At 41.5% G+C, this 19,237-nt stretch overlaps 1 protein-coding gene across 6 annotated transcripts in view; it reads right to left on the minus strand.

Moving 5' to 3' along the window:
• The window catches only part of kcnip4 (Kv channel interacting protein 4), a 147,310-nt gene that overhangs the window by 96,939 nt on the left and 31,134 nt on the right, over nt 1-19,237 (minus strand). The window contains exon 1 of one of the 6 annotated variants that reach the window (XM_037758360.1): nt 5,746-6,450. The exons of the other annotated variants lie outside the window; for them this stretch is intronic. Within the exon in view, the coding sequence (XP_037614288.1) occupies nt 5,746-5,830 (85 nt within the window). The 5' untranslated portion in view covers nt 5,831-6,450. Of the gene's footprint in view, nt 1-5,745; nt 6,451-19,237 lie in introns of those variants that run through there. 6 annotated transcript variants of the gene reach the window in all.

The raw sequence follows: 19,237 nt of genomic DNA on the forward strand, positions 1-19,237 counted from the left end.
AATGCTTAAATAACAAGTGGATGATTTTCTATATGAGGAGCGAAACACATCACAGGATTGTAAGCAATAAGTAAGCAAGCATGTCTTGCACTGTATGAACATCGACATCTGTGTGTATCTCGGTCTGAAGTTTGACGTTTGTCAGGTGAATCAAGCAGATGCCATGTTAGTTCACTGGGTGTGAAAGGAAACATTATGCAACACGGTAAGCCATCTGTTATTGTTGCCTGTCCAAACATCATGGGAGAAATGTTCTGCTACGGGAAGTATACAACCTCTGTGCTTTTGGATATTGTGTTAAATTTAAGAAAAAAGCTATGAACCAGCTGCAGAACAAACAATTTTAATGAAACACTGGATGATCCCTTGGCCATTTTTATTTTCACATTCATATTTCTATGAGCTCTGCAGAGGTGGCCAAGGTCCATACATTTTAGCAAATTATTAGAGAAGTGGCACAAAGGCTGTTGGTTAATTCTCGATTAGCAAAGCAGCTATATGGACCTCAAAAACTAGCTTATAATAAATGTAATATTTTATCATCAGCCCTGCACACTCTACACTATACACTACACCGTCTACTCTAAACCACAGCCGATACAGTGAAAACAAGCAGTGTTAAATAGCGACTCTTCTCTTGCCATTCAGACTGGGGACACCGTTGCACAGACTTGATGCCAACCCAACCTGCCCGTGGGTATCAAATATTCAGTGTTTGGTCAGGGATTATGGGCTTTGAACGTGCTGTCCTCATGGGACAGGTGGAACATGACCTGCTAATAGCCGTCAGGAAACCAAAGAGAGGGAAACAAAGACGGGTCCTCGCGTCATTGGGCAGGCCCCCCCACACATGTGCTTCCGAGTGCACGCTGAAAAGTCACCGAGTGCGTTTTTCACAGCATTGTCTCGCGGCCGTGGATTGGACGAGTACCTCCACATCTTAACTCACAAAGAACAGACTTTGTTTTTTCCTTGCAGCAGTACATTTTATGTTCATTGATTTTGGTTTCTTTGGCACCAGATAAGACCCTCTTTCAACTTATAATTACTGTAGAACTACAGAAGCGTTTTCAATAATTCAACATAAATATCTCATCAGTAGATGAAAAGGTTTATTTCGAAAAGTCATTTCTCAGACAGATATTACTCCTCGTTTTCGGACTACATTGTCTCAAAGGACCTTAAACTCTAGCCACCGCTCCTGCAGACAGGAACCATTTGAGGAAAGTCCTATTGGGGTTGAACCGTACTGTTTCGAAAGTAGACCCGGGGCTTACCCAGGACAAGCTGGGACAAGAACATCTCTAGGATGATTGAGTGCTGAAGAAAAGCTGGAGGAAACTGGCAAAAAAAGAAAGGATGTAGGCGTCTGTCTGCTTGCTCTGTTGCCACTGCAGTCCTGACCCACACAAGCTGTCTCACTAAGCTGTCAGTCTAACTAAGGGATGCATTTTCAGATATTGTAACTGAACTGGAAAATAAAAAAAATCCCAGAAACAGATACTAGTGGTAAACCGACATCATTTGCATTTTTGAAAAACAAACAAAAACATCCCATTTAGTTGATTTAGCAATCAAAATGAAACATCTTGAGAGCGAAGAAAGAAATGCTCGTTTGGCATTTACCACATCCCTGCGCAACCGATATATAATCACTTGAAAGCTCAGAGACATTACAGCCGTTCCGCATTGTTCCATTACGACGAACACGGCCAAAGGAAATATTCATTACTGGGGAAAAACAACTGCATTGACAAGCTAAATCAAACTGCTTGAAATCAATACAAGCAGGTTCAAATGCTCAGAGGCTCACCAAAGCTTTGATGGCACCAAGAAAAGTCGAACCAAGCAAATTTTTGACCAGTGTTTTTAGAAATGAGTGAGTGCAAGGGGTCGAGAGGGTATGCGTTGTGACGTCTTACGATATGCTTGGACTCCGTTACGAGCATGAGAGCCTGTCCTGACGAGAAAAAAAGGATGATGCATTACAGAAGCTGAGACGCCTCGCAGCCAAACACTCGGGGAAGAAGCAATCAGCGGAGATGTGGTGACAGATTCCAAAACGTATTGCTCTGATCCAGAACAAATGGTGTACTACAATGCAAACCAGTTGCATAGAGGTGGAAAAGAAGTGTTCACTGCACAACCGAGGCTACTGACTACATAAAGAATGGCCATTGAAAACGTGTCACTTTGAAGTTAGCAGCATAAATCACCCAAGCTTTAGGACGTCTAAATGATCCTGATGGATACGCTGGTGGACTGGTAGCTCTCCCTGCTCGTCTGTCACAGAGGCTGTGCTGTAAGCGTTGGAAAAGATGAAGATTTCCCCTGGTGTGAGCAACAAATAAGTTCCTGCTTTTCCAATGTATTGAATATGTGCTGACACCGCTGTTTGGATTTATAACCTGCATGGAAGAATGTGCATCTGTGATTTGTTTCCCCTCTTTTTTTCCCCCCTACAGCTGGAAAATTCAAGGCCTGCTGGGCAGCACTGGTGGCATGAATACAAATGGTGGCCTATAGTCTCCGCCGTATCTCTAAAACTGTTGCTGTAACAATAGATGGTTTCCTGTGCTCACTGACGACATCAAATGAATACTAACTTCACATCCGTGCTAGACATATTGCTGTGTATATAAGGATAATGTGATCACCTTTATGACCTTTAACATATTTCTTGTCCATATATCTATATTGAGAAAAAGCCCGTGTAGACAAAAGCATTCATGACATTATAGATGTGATATACAGCTCAATCTGCACAGGCCCGTTCTGTTACATCATGCACATTACCCTCTACCTTACACTATGTGTTCTTGCTGGCCTTGGCAAATGATCAATGAAGCAATGACTGTGAGGCTGTTCTAGGGCAATGAACATCTCAATTAAAATCCCATGGTCTGCTAACTGACTCCATCTATCATTGCCCTGGTCACCCAAATATTGGAGAGCCAGCTTCGCTGTGGTCAAACTCCATTTATATTAATCTGCAGCACAGGCTCTGTAAGAGAAGTTAATAGCATGTGTTTATAGAGAAATGGATCCACTCGGGCAGAAAGTGTCTAATGAATGATTGATAATGGGTTTCGGAATTGTATACGTGTAATGTCTTTCTCACAACGGTTGTAGTTGCACGATGTGTCCCAAACCAACATCATTGTTTGCTTGATATACTAATAGCTGATGGGCTGGTGGTCTAACCAACGTGGCTTTTGCAAATATCCTCTTGTGGTTTCCAAAGATGGAAAGTAGACTACAGTACTACCGGTTCAAGGTTTTTTTTTTTTTTCTGGTTGGACCGCAGAGGGCTTACAAATGCAAAAGTCTGTCACTGAGTGACTGACTAAGTGATGAAGTTACAGGATTGGTCGGCCGAGTGTTGGAGTTTCCTCATTGGCTGTTGCTCTTTCAAAATGAAAAGGTGGGAACAGTCCTTTGTTTACGTTTTTACGGAGGCGTGTCAGCGGTTCCACTCACAGGTGCGAGTGCTCCTCTATCGGCGCATTTCCACCAGATCCTTGCCTTCCATTAATTTCCTATAGAAAGCAGGAGAAGCAGTGCATGATGGGAGTGTTGCGTCGAGGTGGAGGGTGTCGGTATTTGCATAAAGTTGAAAAATCTCAACTTTATGCAAATGTTGTGAAAGCTGTCTTGTTCGAAAAAGAAACGAGCTTCAGCCGTGGCATAGCTTATTTCTCATTTAAAATATTTTCAGAAGTAGATTTTGGTGGATTGTTTAGACGGAATAACAGGAAGTTTATGAGCAGACTGCCATTTTTTTCTGTTTGAAACGGCAAGCAAGAAAAAAACGGATCAATCAGGTGCATTCCACGATAGGGTACGTCACCGCTTGAACGGCCAATTGAGTGGCGCGTCCCCTAGTGTCCTCGCCGCACCTGGTGGACATGTACCGCTGGATTTAACATTATAGACTTGAACACTAACTATCTGTGTGCCAATGTAGTCACAAATTCACAGACTGACCACACTCAGTCCAGCCATATACTCTGAGTCTTGTTTGTCTTGAGGTTCATAAAATAGCAACCAAACTCTTCGGACAATGAGATCAATAAAAAAAAGAACGTTTCACTAACTCAGCACACGTACAGTAGCTGAGCTTAGTCCACAGGGAAATATGTCCTGCCTTGTATTTAACATGATCAATAATTAATTCGTTCTGACACTGACACTAAAGACCACAATTTTGCACCCAAAGAAACACTGTAGCCTACAGCGCAGTACAAAGCAATGCCACATTTTCAACAGAACCTATGAGGACACTAAAGGAAATTACAACTGAATATACTATATTCATCATATTATTACAATGTGACCTAAATGACCTGCTGGTAGCTATGGAAACCAACAGCGTACTCCTTTGGGCAGATATAATAGACGGGTTTCTCCATGCTTGGTATCTCCCACGTGTCTATATTTATTGGAATGATCTACACCGTTAATAGGGCAGCCCCTTTCTATAGCTGCCTCCCATCCTCCCCACTTGTTCTCTCTGTTTCTAAGGTCAAGGACATTGTAGAAAGTAGGCCATGGCTGTATGGAAATATACTGTACTGTATGTGAAAAGTCCCAATACATACAACAATTAGGAGGGAGCCAATGCTAGAAAAGAAATACTGCAAGTCTCACGTGTACTGAAGCATGTTAGAATTCATTAACATGTTCATGTAGCACCTCTCTGGAGCTTACCACATTCTCACCCATGCTGCGTGACAATCAACGACTTACTTCACAGCGAAGCTCAGTTAATGCAAGAACCAAACAAGAGCCATGGAAGGCAAAGGGTGTAAATTGTTTGATGCAAGGGTACTCACATCATCTGTAGTATAAAAAAAAGGTCATAAGGTCTTAATGACATATGTAAATAGTCCTTAGCATCAGTTTGATGCATATGTGCCAGATATCAGTGTATGATACAGCTGATAACCTTTATCCTGTATTGAACTCCTTGTGGAGTAATCTGCTGGTAATCCACTATAATCCGAGATTTAATCTTGTTAATACCATTGAGTCTATTGGTCTTATTAGAAAAGCTCTTGGTGTGTGTGTGTGTGTGTGTGTGTGTGTGCGCGCAGAACAAAAGGGAAACCGAAATCTATTACGCTTTGCTGCATGATACAGGTACAGCAATAGTGATGAAAAATTCTGTGTGCGTACGAAGTATGCAACAATTTCTGCTTCTGGGGACGAGTACAGAAAGATTCGACATCAGCATACCGCTCCACATCACTGTTGTTTGTTACAATACAGTTTTTAACTAAATCTGAACTCTACGGTGTTCAAAATGATAAAGGTGCTAGAAGAAAGAGTGCAAGACTGAGCTGACAGACCCAATGAGTTGAAATGCTTAAATACATAAAAAAATGATTTTAACAGCTGAAGATTGCACAGCTGTTTGATCTTTTTTTCTCCATTTTAATGATTCCACCTTTGCCTCCGTCCTTACACACTTACACATGCACGCACACTTAAACAAATTATGATGCAGAGTAGGTACACACACACAACCTAAATACTGTGAGGCAGTGATGGTATGAAGGTGTCCTAACACAGTCCCCGTGTCTCAACTGTTAACTTTGGAATGAGCTAATTATCCAAAATGTGAGTCAAGTGGAGAAGTTTGCCAAGAAGATAAGACCAAAAAAATCTCTGCAGATTTAAGAGAATCACTGCAAATGGAAAACACACGAGGGAGCCTCTCAAAAAGTGCACCAGGATCCTTACCGTCATTGAGCTGGCCTGTGACAAGTCTGTACATGTACTGTGCAAACTTGAAGATCTCCTGCTTGCATCTTTTCCTGCAGCTCATCTTTGCTCCTGGGAGGAGGTGGGTGGGTGGGGTGGTTTTGGACAGGTCAGCAAACAAGGAGGACTCTGGCTTCAGGGTTAAAAAAAACAAAAAAAAAAACAATCCAAGGAAGACTTTTACTTTGACAAAGTCCTGCGACGGGGCGAGCGTCCTCTTCTCTCTCCCACTCTCCTCTGGCTGTGTCAGCGTGGCCCTTGTGTCTGCGTGTGGCGGGAGCGATGATCATGAGTGAGGAGGGGGGCTCGTCTTGCGTGTGTGTGGGTGTGTGTGTCCTCTTTTGCGCGGCTCCTGGGTAAGGCTGTCTTGAGGTTGTGTGCTTTTTTGTTGTCAGGTCATTAATATTTGCTTACCGGCGGTTTACCTCCTGCTTTCTGGGGAGGGTGGAGGGTGGGGGTCTCTCTTTTTTTTTCCTTCCTCCAACACTCACTCCTTCTCTTCAGACTTTTCCTGCAACTCCTCTGAGCAAAACCACGCTCCTACTCTTCGTCTGTGTTACTAGAGAAATACCCTGGATGGCTTCACACAATACAGTGGTTATCCAATGAGTCCCTCTGTAGCTGTCTCTCTCTCTTTCAGACACACAAACAAACACACTCTCCCACACTTGATCTCGTAGTGTGCCTGCTGCTCGCTCTACTCAGCACCATCTGTGGATGTTTTACACTCACTGACGGTTGCCATGGAGGTGTGGCCTGATTGGCCCGAGAGGAGGAGGAGGAGGAGGAGGAGGAGAGGAAGAGGAGAGATAGAAAGCACACAAGGAGGAGGAGGAGAGAAATAAAGGAGAATTAAGGGGAAAGTGTCCATGAATCCTCAATGACAGTACATTATGAACCTGCCGCATCATGTGTAATTGAAGGTTAAAACAATGAGTGACAGTAATGGAGGACGTTAATGGTACATCATGGGCTCTTGAGATGGGAAATGGATGAAGAAGTGACAAACACACTGTAAAAATAGAAAGTCCACAGTCAGAAGAAGGGTAGTGGTAGTGAGAAAAGCTGTGGAGACATGGTTAGTGAGATTTCCTATGACCAGATGTCAAGGTCAGTACTAATAATGACTGACAGGCTACGCCCAGCGTCTGTGATGACATTAAGACCAACCAAGTGCATCATCTTCTTCCACTAATTAGCCCACACTGTACCTCAATTGCACTCATCTATCAATGCCAAGCTCTCCCATCTGAAACGCCTGTCATTAACTCAAACCTTAAACTGGCTCCACTCGTATTGCTGCGGCCAGTTTGCTTAAGAAAACACTGATTTGTTCACATTTTCTCATTATTGCGCGTCCATCAGGCTGACAGGTATGAAATAAGATTGGGCTTAAATTTGTACTCTGAGACGGGGTTGATATTCCGCAGGTCACCTGACGGAAAGGCAGGTCTATTTTGGTGAATCCCGCTCTGTGTCGAGTCTTCGCAGACTCCGACCTTGGAGTTCTTGTCGGCGTGTTATTATGCCAGCACATACACGCGTTCTGAGCAGCAATAAGCAGCGAGGGGATGGTTTCACAGGCAGGAATATAACGTGTACTTGGAAAGAAAAAAAAAGATTTCAAGGACTTGTGTGAGACTTCTTACTGGGTCAGAGCAACACAGAGAACTACTACAGTGTCTCAATTAAGTGAATAATTTACAAGGTACCTGTGGGGCGTAGCAGTGCCTTTGTGACATTGCCATCAAAGACTTTTGTAGGGGACGTGACGGAGACACATTTACATAAACAATGACTTTTTAAACTGTTTTGCAGGTTTTTAATAGACCATTTGGGCTGGTTGAAACCTCTGTGTCCAGCTGACTCCTTTTGAAACAACTCTATTAAATGGTCTTAAGTAAGCACTTGATGGCTACAGTATATGCATGATATAATGCAAAAAGATCGAGGCTAAAGCTGCACGTCCCAGGCAAAAAGTTAGCATCTTTGTCAATTTATGATGCATACAGAAGATATGGAAATAAAGGAGCTGCATTATTTTGTAATGCAGGTTAGAGCTAGTTAGCCCTAGTCTTATATACAGTACAGTTCAGTTTAATAAGGGTACATTTAAGATCAGTCATTTAGTTCTGACATACAGAAGCTCTGCGTGAATCCTTTGCCTATAGGAAAAAACATACATTTCCAACATTGACATATATTAACTGAGCAACTGCATGTTATGATTTATGCCTTATTGTTCATATTTTCCGTAAATTTTACTTTTAACGTCGCAAGAGAAAAGGCTTTGAGGATGAGGACTAACCAGTGTGTTTGACAAATGTAACCCTATTACAGATAAGTATTTGGCTTGGGTTGTTGGAGTGTCCATTCATCCATCCATCCATTATCTGTAACCGCTTATCCTATTCAGGGTCGAGGGGGCGCTGGAGCCGATCCCAGCTGACATTGGGCGAAGGCGGAGTACACCCATGGACAGGTCGCCAGACTATCACAGGGCTGACACATACAGAAAACCATTCACACTCACATTCACACCTACGGGCAACCTAGAATCAACAATTAACCTGCATGTATTTGGACTGTGGGAGGAAACCGGAGAACCCGGAGAAAACCCACGCTAACACAGGTAGAAACATGCAAACTCCACAGAAGGGCCCCAAGCCGGGTCTGAACCGCCTCTTGTTGTGAGGCGACAGTGCAAACCACTGCATGATGGTTGGAGTGTCAACTTCCCCAAATCAGGACAGAGACACTAACGCTACATTGCACTGAACACTGATATATTAGTATCCAGAATACTAAACAGTGGATTTCTTTTCTAACCTGTAACCCCACAAAATAATGCAGCGAATGATGCTGCTTTGCTTGGTTAGGTAATGCTACGTTAGTGCTATTACAACCTGATAACACGCCAAAGTGTGTAATAGACCCGCATGCCTACCAGAGGATAGCGTGTCAGTGTCGTATTTTGCCTCGTCATGGCGTGAGTATTACACACATGTATAGAGGTGCAGTAGCAGCAGGGGACAACAAAACCTCTTAGTTAGGTTTTAGAAAAATGTCATGGTTGGGCTTATAATAGGTACATAATGTAAGTACAATACGTACGGAAACAACGTAACATGAGTACGGAAAACACGTCACAAACGTCACTAACATAGCTTAGAAAACAAAACACTGTTCTTGAACACCAGTCTCCTGGTTGAAAGTCCTGTGTTTGTTGGACCCATACACCTCCTCTCACATGAGCGCTCACTAGCTCTGAGCGTAGGATATTCACGCGGATGCATTCACACTGCAGTCAGTACAAACTACATGGCATAGAATGACATGCCTAAAGGATGAACAGCGTTCTCATTGCACACTTTTGCCTTGTGTATTATCATCGCCGTCATTCACACGCTTAACAAATGGCTGATTGTTGGTTTCTTTGAAAGGATATGTAACCTTAACCTCTTTCTTCAAAGGATATAGCTGCAACAGTTGTTGCTACAGATAATTTTGCAGACCAACAAACAATTAGGATACACGTGCAACCCCCCCGATACACGTGCAACCCCCCCGAGTGTGTGTTTGTGTCCATTTCTGTGCATACACGCTTGCAGAAATGCACTGAGTCCATATTTTGCAAGCCCCACCCAACCACTGAGCCCCTGAGAACACTTCATTTCAACATGTGTGCAACTCCATCACCTGTCATCAAGCCCCTGGTTTCCATTTATATCCATGCTTCCAATAAACAACCACGCCCATGAAGTGATTTCCATATCCAGCCGCAGGGGAGCAGCAACACTGGAGTATTTTCAGGTCACACAACTGGTCATGACAAACTGAGCTCAATGAGGTTTGCCACTCTCACTATTTCTGAAGTGAACAGATGGTCCGTGGCTCACATGATTGATCGGCAAACAAACACTGACCGAAATAGCATCATTCAGGTGAACTGTGTTGCAGGCAAACGCAGCATTTAGCTAAAAGTCATATATTTTCCTACAAGCCTACACTCTCAAGGCCTCCCCCCCCCCCTGTTGAGTGTGAAGTGTGATGTGTGGAACAAATCGCCACATTCCAAGTCCATATACAGTCAGGAAAATCTCTCAACATGAGTTATGTTTACCTTTATGAGTATGGTCAAGGCGAAAGAAAAAGAGATATGGAGGCTGGGGTCAATACAAACACAAATGCTTGAGGGATGTGCAGGTCAGTTTAAAGAAAAAAAAAACATGCAAAAGATAGCTGCAGAACAAAGAGGGCCTATACATTCAGAAGGTTTGTGTAAATTGTAATATGTTGTGTTGATTAAGAATCAATACGATACTTTTTTAGTCAACTGGACATTCGCCATGTCAATTTGACCTTACAACCTCTTTGAAGCCCACCCCGTCATCTAGAATACAAAGTCCCAAAGAAACTTTTCTTTCTCTCCAGACTTTGATGAAACATGAGCTTTTTCATGTTGCACCCTGCAGCAATGACAGGATAGACATGAAATAGGCTCCACTCAGGGAGAAGTTGACAGATATATTGATCCATCTAGAAAACAGTAACTGCAGGTGCCCGGGGGTGAGAGCCGCCATCACCACCGAGTATTGTTCCCCCTCCTGTGTGAAAGCAGCTTGATCGGCTGTAAAACTGCAGAGAGCAGCTTGTCAACAAACATTGGGGGGGCATGATTTACTACCCTAGACTTCCTCTGCGAAATGCATGCATGCTAAACAGCAATAAAATGTCAGCCATTAAATAAACAAACCGCAAGATGCAGAAATTGACACGTACTTTATGGCCCTACTGTGACACACTGGAGAGACAAATGGAAAACTAGCTTTGAATCTTTAAAATGAAAAGTGTGTGATACATCTCAATCGGGGCAGGTCAGAAACTGGGAGCTTCGGGGAATGTGGCCACTAAATTGAACATCAAGCGCTGAGCCACAATCCATAAAGCACCCGTCTGCAGTGGAGTGTGCTTCACTGTGCTGGATAAGTGCTCCACCTACTCACCTTAGCCTGCTTGACAATATCCAGAAAAAGGTTCTGAAAGATGTTGGAGTGGAGCAGGGACTGAGAGGCTGTGGATGGTCCAGTTGACAACAGACACACTCATCAGGTTTGTACTATATGTACCATAGGCGCTGGAATAGAGGGGACAACGGGACTTTTTGTCCCCCCACTTTCAGGTATAAAGTGAAAACGTCTAAGCCAGGTATTAAGGTCATAGAACGTTGGTGATAATGTCTGTACGGCGTAACATGCTGGACCTTTATCCAATCATAATCAACCATTGTGTGGCTTAATTCAAATGAAAGTGATCCGACATCCAGCCCATAGTCTAGGTAGGCCTGCCAGAAACATTTTTGCACTTCTCAGCATCAGCGCAGTCTGCCGGGGGGGGATTCAACTAGGCGAGTCAAGACCTCTCTCCCCGTCGCATCGTATTTCCTCCAATGCAGCGGCCCTAGGTCCGCTTGAAAAAGGCCCGGGCTGAAGGTTGCCTGCGGCTCCAAACGTGAGTTCCCTCGCCCGGACCTTGCCGATATCCAGGGCCGTGGAGTGCTCCTGGCGCGACTGTCAACCGGGGCGGACTGTCCTCAGTGCGTCAGAGGTCTGCGGGGATGTCGGCACCCCACCCGTCTTCAGGCACTGACCTTGCTCTGTGGGTGGAACTTTTTGCCGTGTCATCGCCATTCATATACAATAATGTGTTTATGATTACATTGTTTAGTAGAGCACAAAGTTTTCCATAGATCTTGCCTCTTCATTTTGCTCTCTAAGTGCACCAGATTGATGCTTTAACTTTAAAATGTACAATATTTTCTTCCAGGGGAGCATCCCTCCAGACCTCCATAGAGGGTATCATAGTCTCACAAACTCCTGTGGGAAACACAACATCCAAAACTGGATGTCGTCCCACTTCAAAAGTCATTCCGGTGCCACTGCCAAAGGATTCCTCTAAATGATTCTACTTTGTATGTTTTTGTGATGAAGGGTGGTGCCCCTAAAGGACTGGGCATGCTAATAGCTTGTAAAAGCATTGAGTGGATGTAAGGCTGTTAAATGTTTTATTCACTCTCATTGATCAACCACTTCAATTTAGTTGTATATGTTGTTGGCGACTCGTAAATTATTAAATGCGTTTTATTTTAGGGAGATTGATTCTACTTTCTATTTAATATTAATTAGTTTTCTATCAAATAACACTTTCACTATTTGCTCCATGGGAGTAGCAGACATGAAAAATGAATGGAGACGATTAAACTGTTATTTTTTCCATCAAACACACGACACAAGAAAACTCATTAAGAGCACAGCTACAAAAGTCGGCCTTGTCAAACCCTGCAGGCGCAGTATCTGCAGGCTCATTAGACAAGCACTGAGTGGAATGTCCTCCAGTACCTGAACATATCGCTGAACGCCAGCATGCACAGAGATATTTGCAGTATTCAGTACCAACAGCCAGCTTGGCTGAGTTTTGGTGAACAAGGCAAACGTGAATACGCCATCAGCCCAGTAAGGGAACTTCTAAAGGAAGAAGTCAAAGTAAACAATAAGTGGATGCACACCATAAAGGCGATGTCATCCACTCTGTTATGTTTTTTTTTTTGTCAAAGTTAAAAGGGATAATAACACATTAACGCAAATTTGTTTTAACGCCACTAATTTCTTTAAAGCATTAACACAATCAATCTTTCAGAGGTTATAGCGGGCATAGTTTTAAAGCTAGAGTGAAGACACTGGTACCAACCATGTCATACTAGCTCGTCACGAAGGAGGTTAAATAACGCTCCACACTTACGCTAAATTTTGGCGAGGAAAACCATTTTCAAAGGGGTCCCTTGACCTCTGACCTCAAGATATGTGAACGAAAATGGGTTCTATGGGTACCCACGAGTCTCCCCTTTACAGACATGCTCACTTTATGATAATCACATGCATCTTTCGGCAAGTCATCAGGTACTGATATAACATAATAAACATATGTTATGTTTATTAATAACATATAACATAATACATATATACATAACTTTGCATAAAGCAAGAATATTTGCCCACTCCCATGTTGATAAGAGTATTAAATACTTGACAAATCTCACTTTAAGGTACATTTTGAACAGAACAAAAATGTGCAATTAATTTGCAATTAATCACGATTAACTATGGGCAATCATGCGATTAATGGCAAATATTTTAATCAATTGACAGCCCTATTTTTTTGTTTTATTTTACACAATCTCCTATAAGTGATCTTGTTAGTTGAGATCTCGTGAATTTTTAAGTTTTCTATTGTTTTTACTGTTATTTTGACGTGTGAGTGGAGACCTTCTCAACACTTAGGGCTGGGCGATTCAATGAATATATTGGCGATCAAGTACATCGCGATTTTTGGCATTTTATTTTGCTAATTTAATGGTCTGCCTCCAAACATACATCTTTATCATCATTGAATTAGGGCTGCAACTATATTTATAATCAATCAATACGTTGATATTTTCATGATAAATTGATTAATCGTTGAGTCTATGGAATTTTTAAAATAGTGTTAATCACAATGGTCCAGAACTGTGAGAGCAAAACTACAAATCCTCACATTTGAGAAGCTGGTAACCGGGAATGCTCAGCCATTTCACTTGATAAATGACTTGAATGATTAACTGATCAAAATTGTTGACAGTTAATCTGCCGTAGATTAAGTAGCTAAACATTGACTATTTGTTTCAGTGCTAATTTAAACTTCCACCTTTCTCATATAGGTGAGTGCAATCTAGAGGAAAAATAGTTGAGCATTGGTTCAATAAGCAACAATACTGGACATTCTGCTGAGTGCATAAAAAGCTGGGAGGAGACTATAACTGCGGTATCAGTTCTATTTACCATTTTATGTAGGAATAAATCCTCAGAGACTGCCTGCATAAACATTCCTGCAGCAGTTGATTTCAAGAGTAAGGGGTGAAATAACTGGGAACTGTAGATATACTGAAGACTAAGGGTGATGCATTCAATTTCTCATAGAACAGTTAAGTCTGGGCTCCCGGCCCAGAATTGCTTACTGAATACACAATTTCATGAGCCTCAAAGATGGTAAGGTGGTAATGTGATGCATCATTGCCAAACATGCACAATGGCAGTGAAATTGGACATTCTCACAGCAGAGAGGAAGACAGTCATAGAACAAAATAAGAAATAAACAAATTAAAATCTTGGAAAATGGACAGAATGCGCTTTTCGCAATGATCTCTGAATCCGTATCGCTTCAACAGAGCCAGTAGAAACCTCGATTATCTGCAGCGGAATGAAATTGAACACAATTTTCAGCACCTGGCCTTAAATGACCGCAACACTTTAACAAAATTAAGTAGCTTTTTTTTTTAAATCCTCTTGCAAAGGAAAGGATGAGTGAGCTGGGGGGGTTCACATTGATGTCTGACTCATACTTTCTGTCAGGGTGAACCCAATAAAATCAGGGGATGGGTGCAGTGCAGCTCTCTTATCCCCACATGAAGTTTATAGTTTTGCTCAAAGACATGATACAGATGCTTAAAATTCTGAATTGTTGTAAAAAAATCTCACAAGTCATCTCAAGAATTGTTTGGGGTTTCTTAATGCCGGTAGTCCAAAATGTAAAAGTAAAGGTCTTCTAGACTAAATGAAGCTTATCGTTCACTCTGAATGATGTTCCTCCTGATTGAACTGGCTTTAAAACAGCGGGTCTGGTTTGTGCAACCAACAGGGAACACAGAGAAAAGCTCCGCCTCAGGAGATGCAGAACACTCTAAAGCTATCAAGCCAAACGGCTGCTATGGCAACCTTTATGGAGATAAAGCACACAGATGCTGTCATTAGGAAAAAGGCTGATCGATTTTGCTAAGCTGTCATTAGGAAAAAAGGTTAGCCGATTTGTTAAGAGCATATTAGGGAGAAAAGAAAACAACAACAATGTCTGAGGGGATCTTTGGTCCTAGTGATGATAAAGTGCTTTATGAAACACAAGATTAATGCTGCGTCTTACTCAGCAGATCAAGTTAGCATTCTGGGAATAAAGGGGAAGGCTGGACTCTCATGAAAACAAAGTGGGATTCTGGTTTGAGCCTGTCTGCGTTCAAACAATATAAAAGTACCAACAACCAATCGATGAGCAGTGATAGATAATCATTTCTCCTTGCTGACCAAGACTAACTCAGCAGAACGACAACAGCTTGTGCTTTGCCAAAAGACGTATTATCATGTTCATGTATTTTTAATTATCCATTAGTATTTGTATTTTATCACGCTTCTTGAGATGCAAAAAAATAAATAAAATAGAGCTGTGACGAAATATTATTTTAATTACTGCTTTTTTCTTGATTAAATGTTTTTTTTTCCTAGAAGATGTCAGGAAATAGTAAATAATGTCCATTATGATGTCCTAGAACCCAAAGTGACGTTTCTAAGTTGCGTGTTTTGTCCGACCAAAAACCGAAAACTCAAAGATATTCAGTTTCGTATTATATATGACAAAGAAAATCCTCACATATGAGAATCTGGGGCCAGCAAATGTTTGTTCATTTTGGCTGAAAATAAAACTGTCAATTTCCTTTTTATCGATTAATCGTTTCAAATTTAGTACAAATGCAGTATATGCATAAATACACACATGATAAATGAAAGATGAAAGCAACTGTAAAGGGTCAGAGGTCAACAGTGCAGAAGAAACATGCATATAAAGTGAGAAAATATTAATATTGATGGTTAATTCAAAAGGCAGAAGAATCGATAAATGATTAATGGAGTTGAAATGCTGGGAGGGGAAAAAAAATAATCCATCCATTCATTTGCTAACAAATACTAGAAATGAATACTAAACTACTCATCATATTTAAATATTTTAGTGATGATTCTATATTGTGGAATTCTGATTTGGCTTTGTACATGTATTGTACAGTGTGTGAAGCATACAGTAAATGAAAGCACAGTTAGACTTTTCTATCTTCCACACATGTCACCTTCAAACCCTGATAACCCTGACGAAATGTGTCCTAAACAAAGTGATAAAATGGAAACGCTGCTGGTCAGAACCATTCTGAGATAAAGTAGAACAATTCAATGCCTTTTTCCAAATCCTAACGTTAGCTGTAGCTGTGACAATGCAGGGTGTCACTGCAGATAAAAGCCCGGTCGATATCTGAGGACAGTAATGAATTGCTTATGACATCAGAGTACTAATGTTAGCACAACTGCTCCCTTAGGGCACTGCTGAAAAGCGTACGGGATGCCTCCTCACATTTGAAATCCATTTTCCTGCTTTGTATGCACTTTACAGACCACTCAGATAGTGTGTGAATACTCTGCGTTTGCAACAGGATAATGGATCGTCACACTGAACATATGGCATGCTTGAAATTGCGCTCTGTCTAAATGCTTATCGGGATGCCCACTGCAGTCACTCTTCATTGGCATTCATTACCATTCTTTAGAATCAGGCGTTTTTGAAAAGGTCATTACGGAAAACTGATATAATCCCCTTCATTACAAATCTGCTGATGGGATACTTAAAACTGCACGAATATGAAATGCAATCTCACTCCCCTCCCGGTAAGAACACAGCACTGTATATCTCTGTCATTACTCCTCGGATGCACAGGCGACGTTTTATCTACACTCCGGCTGGGGCTATTTGGGGAGATGTAGGCTCTCGAACAAGACACTGATAAGGCTGACTTGCTTTGTATGTCCATTCACATACAGCTGAGATGGGATCTGTAATGAAAAACTATTTATTTTCTGAGAAACAAACAGAATGAGCTTGGCCCAGCTCCACTTTAACGATGAATGCTTTATTTCTTCACGCTTGCATTTTTTAATTGCAGGCTCTGAAATGGTTAAATTGACTTCCAGCTCTTTTTCAAGGGGCATTAGGTCTGGTATTAATGCCTGCTGACAAAAGCTGCTTCCACACTGCAAGCCTTAATGCTCAATTCTGATGTATTGTTGAGAACTGATTTTCTTTTTTATTACACGCATCGTGATTTCAGTGTAGCCAGTTATCTAATACAGATCTGAAAAGGTTACCAGCCCCAAAATCAGCCACAGATGCTTCTTTTGTTAAATTCTTTAGATGTCTGAACCAATCCCAAAGGCTCTTTTACGTTTGCAATGACATTGCAGCAACATTCACCCGTGATCCTGTTCAGCCATTTCTTTTTGATATGCTTTCAAAACACAGACCGGTTATGAGAGGCACTTTGAATTTCGCTTGAAGCGTTTCTCTAAATCCTCATGGAGGTCCAACACCTCATTATCCCTCCTTTAAACAATGTCCTTCATGCTCACTAGTGCTGCCAACAGTGTGTATGTTAAGGCCGCCACGGTGGGATTATGAACGTCCTGGTTGGAGGCACATAAAAGTTGTATGAATTCTAATGAGACTTTTCAGATTGCTAATGTGTATCAGATTTGTGACCGCATGTGAAAGTGGACCAAATCAGAGTCGAAAATGTCAGACACGATAAGCAGTGTTTCCATTCAACTGTCAAGTGAATTTTAAGTGAACTTTTGAAATGTCGCCCAAAAAAAATGCAAATTAGGCCCGTTTCCATCAACTGGTAAAGCCAAAAACCACCTCAAGCGATCATAAAAAAAAAGATTTCGCAATCAAATTTTGCCGTTTCCATACAGCTTTTCTAATGAGATACTTCAAAATGCACATAAAAATATGTGAATGGAAACACGACTAATGTGGTGTTCTTACTTTATACCGCCATTGAGAGATTCAGAAGGGAAATCATCTGATTTGGACCAAGTGTGCCTTCAGTTTGAACAAAGGCAAAGCCTGGTGCGTCTCGAGCACTATCATTAAGGCAGCTCTTCACCTCTGGCTCTGAACCAAAGAAAGCTCTGCCTACATCTGTTAGCAGGGGAGGTGACCTTCTGTGTAATTGGTGGGCTTATCAAACAGAAAACGCATGCAGGCTACCTTATAATGTGAGGGCAAAGAAGTTAATGCATGGGCCCCCTGTAGCTGGATAATGCATGCAGGTGACCTGACTGAGAACATCACTGGGGACGCTAATGCTTGAAAGTTTCACCCAACGGAGAGCAGTGTTACAGTATTGATGAGCATTCTTTAACGGATGAGGTGTCTTGTTAGCACACGTGCTGAAGCACAAAAAAAGTTCCAGTGAACAATGAGTGCAGCTGTATTCTTGAAGGAACTTCTACTTCTACGTGATCTACATATAATGGTGTATGTCCCAACTCGCCAGAGCCCATTTCACCCACCAGGAACTCCACATTATAACCTCATACATTATAACACACAAAGGGAGCAAAACAAACAGAGCTAAGGTTATTTATGGAATATAAATGAACAGGACTGAAACAAAGTTTGTGATCGCATCCTCTAGAGCTGAAACAATTAGTCAATTAAACCATTAGCTGATCTCAGCGACTATTTTTTATAACCGCTTAATCGTTTCAAGGTAAAACGCCAAACATTCTCTTTTTCTAGCTTCTCAAATTTGCAGATTTAATGGTTTTCTTTGTCATTTATGATAGTTGACTGAATATCTTTCAGTTTTGAACTGCTGTTCGGATAAAACAATAAATTTGACTTTGATGTAACCACCGACTGATACATTATAGTAGGCATTTTCAGTATTTTCTAATGACTTTTAGGCAGAACAATGAATGAATTACTTAATAAAATAATCTGCATCCCTAAAGTGCACTCTTTATTTGTTCTTAGTTCTTAAACATGAGAAATGCAGAGTTTCGAGTCCCAACTGGCACTTTAGCAGTTTCCTGGTACAGAAACAGCACTTAGGATAAAAAGTATTTATTTATGCAAATTCAAATGGGAAAGTCATTAGCATTTAAACTAACCAAGCAAATAAGCAAGCAAGTTTGACTAGAATTCGCTTTTACAGTGAAGCTGCTGCAAAAGTGTTTAAATAGACTGTACATTACATTGGAAAGGAAAGAGACTTCATAACAGCGGCACAGAGAAAGGAGACTGGATCAGAAAAACCATGAGGCTTCCATAAAAGACGAGAGTCTAACACGACTAATGCTATCTTCTAATGTTACGGTAGATGTTGCTCGTCTTTACCAACAATTTTGCCATTCTCCCTTAGATTTTGAGGGCATGTTAGGATTTCTTGTGACATTTAAGATCTACATTTCTGTCACTGAAGGGTGGTACGAACAGGAAAGAGAGAACGATAAAAGGAAAGAAGAAGGAAACTACAATATATACAGTATGAGGAATGAACACATCATGCCCAGGGACAGTAATGAACTCCTCCTCCTCACCTCATCTCTCAGTTTGATTGAGTGAAGGGTCAGCGTTCGTTTTCACTGAGAACAAAAATAATAATGATCTGGAAAGCGTCAGTCCCCCCATATATTTACTGCTCCACAGGCCAGCCGGGTCTTTAAATATGATGGCACACGAAAGTCACAGACATCATGAATCTCAGCCTATACTCTGGGAG

This window comes from Sebastes umbrosus, chromosome 22, assembly GCF_015220745.1.
Source record: "Sebastes umbrosus isolate fSebUmb1 chromosome 22, fSebUmb1.pri, whole genome shotgun sequence".
In the NCBI taxonomy this organism is placed as follows: domain Eukaryota; kingdom Metazoa; phylum Chordata; class Actinopteri; order Perciformes; family Sebastidae; genus Sebastes; species Sebastes umbrosus.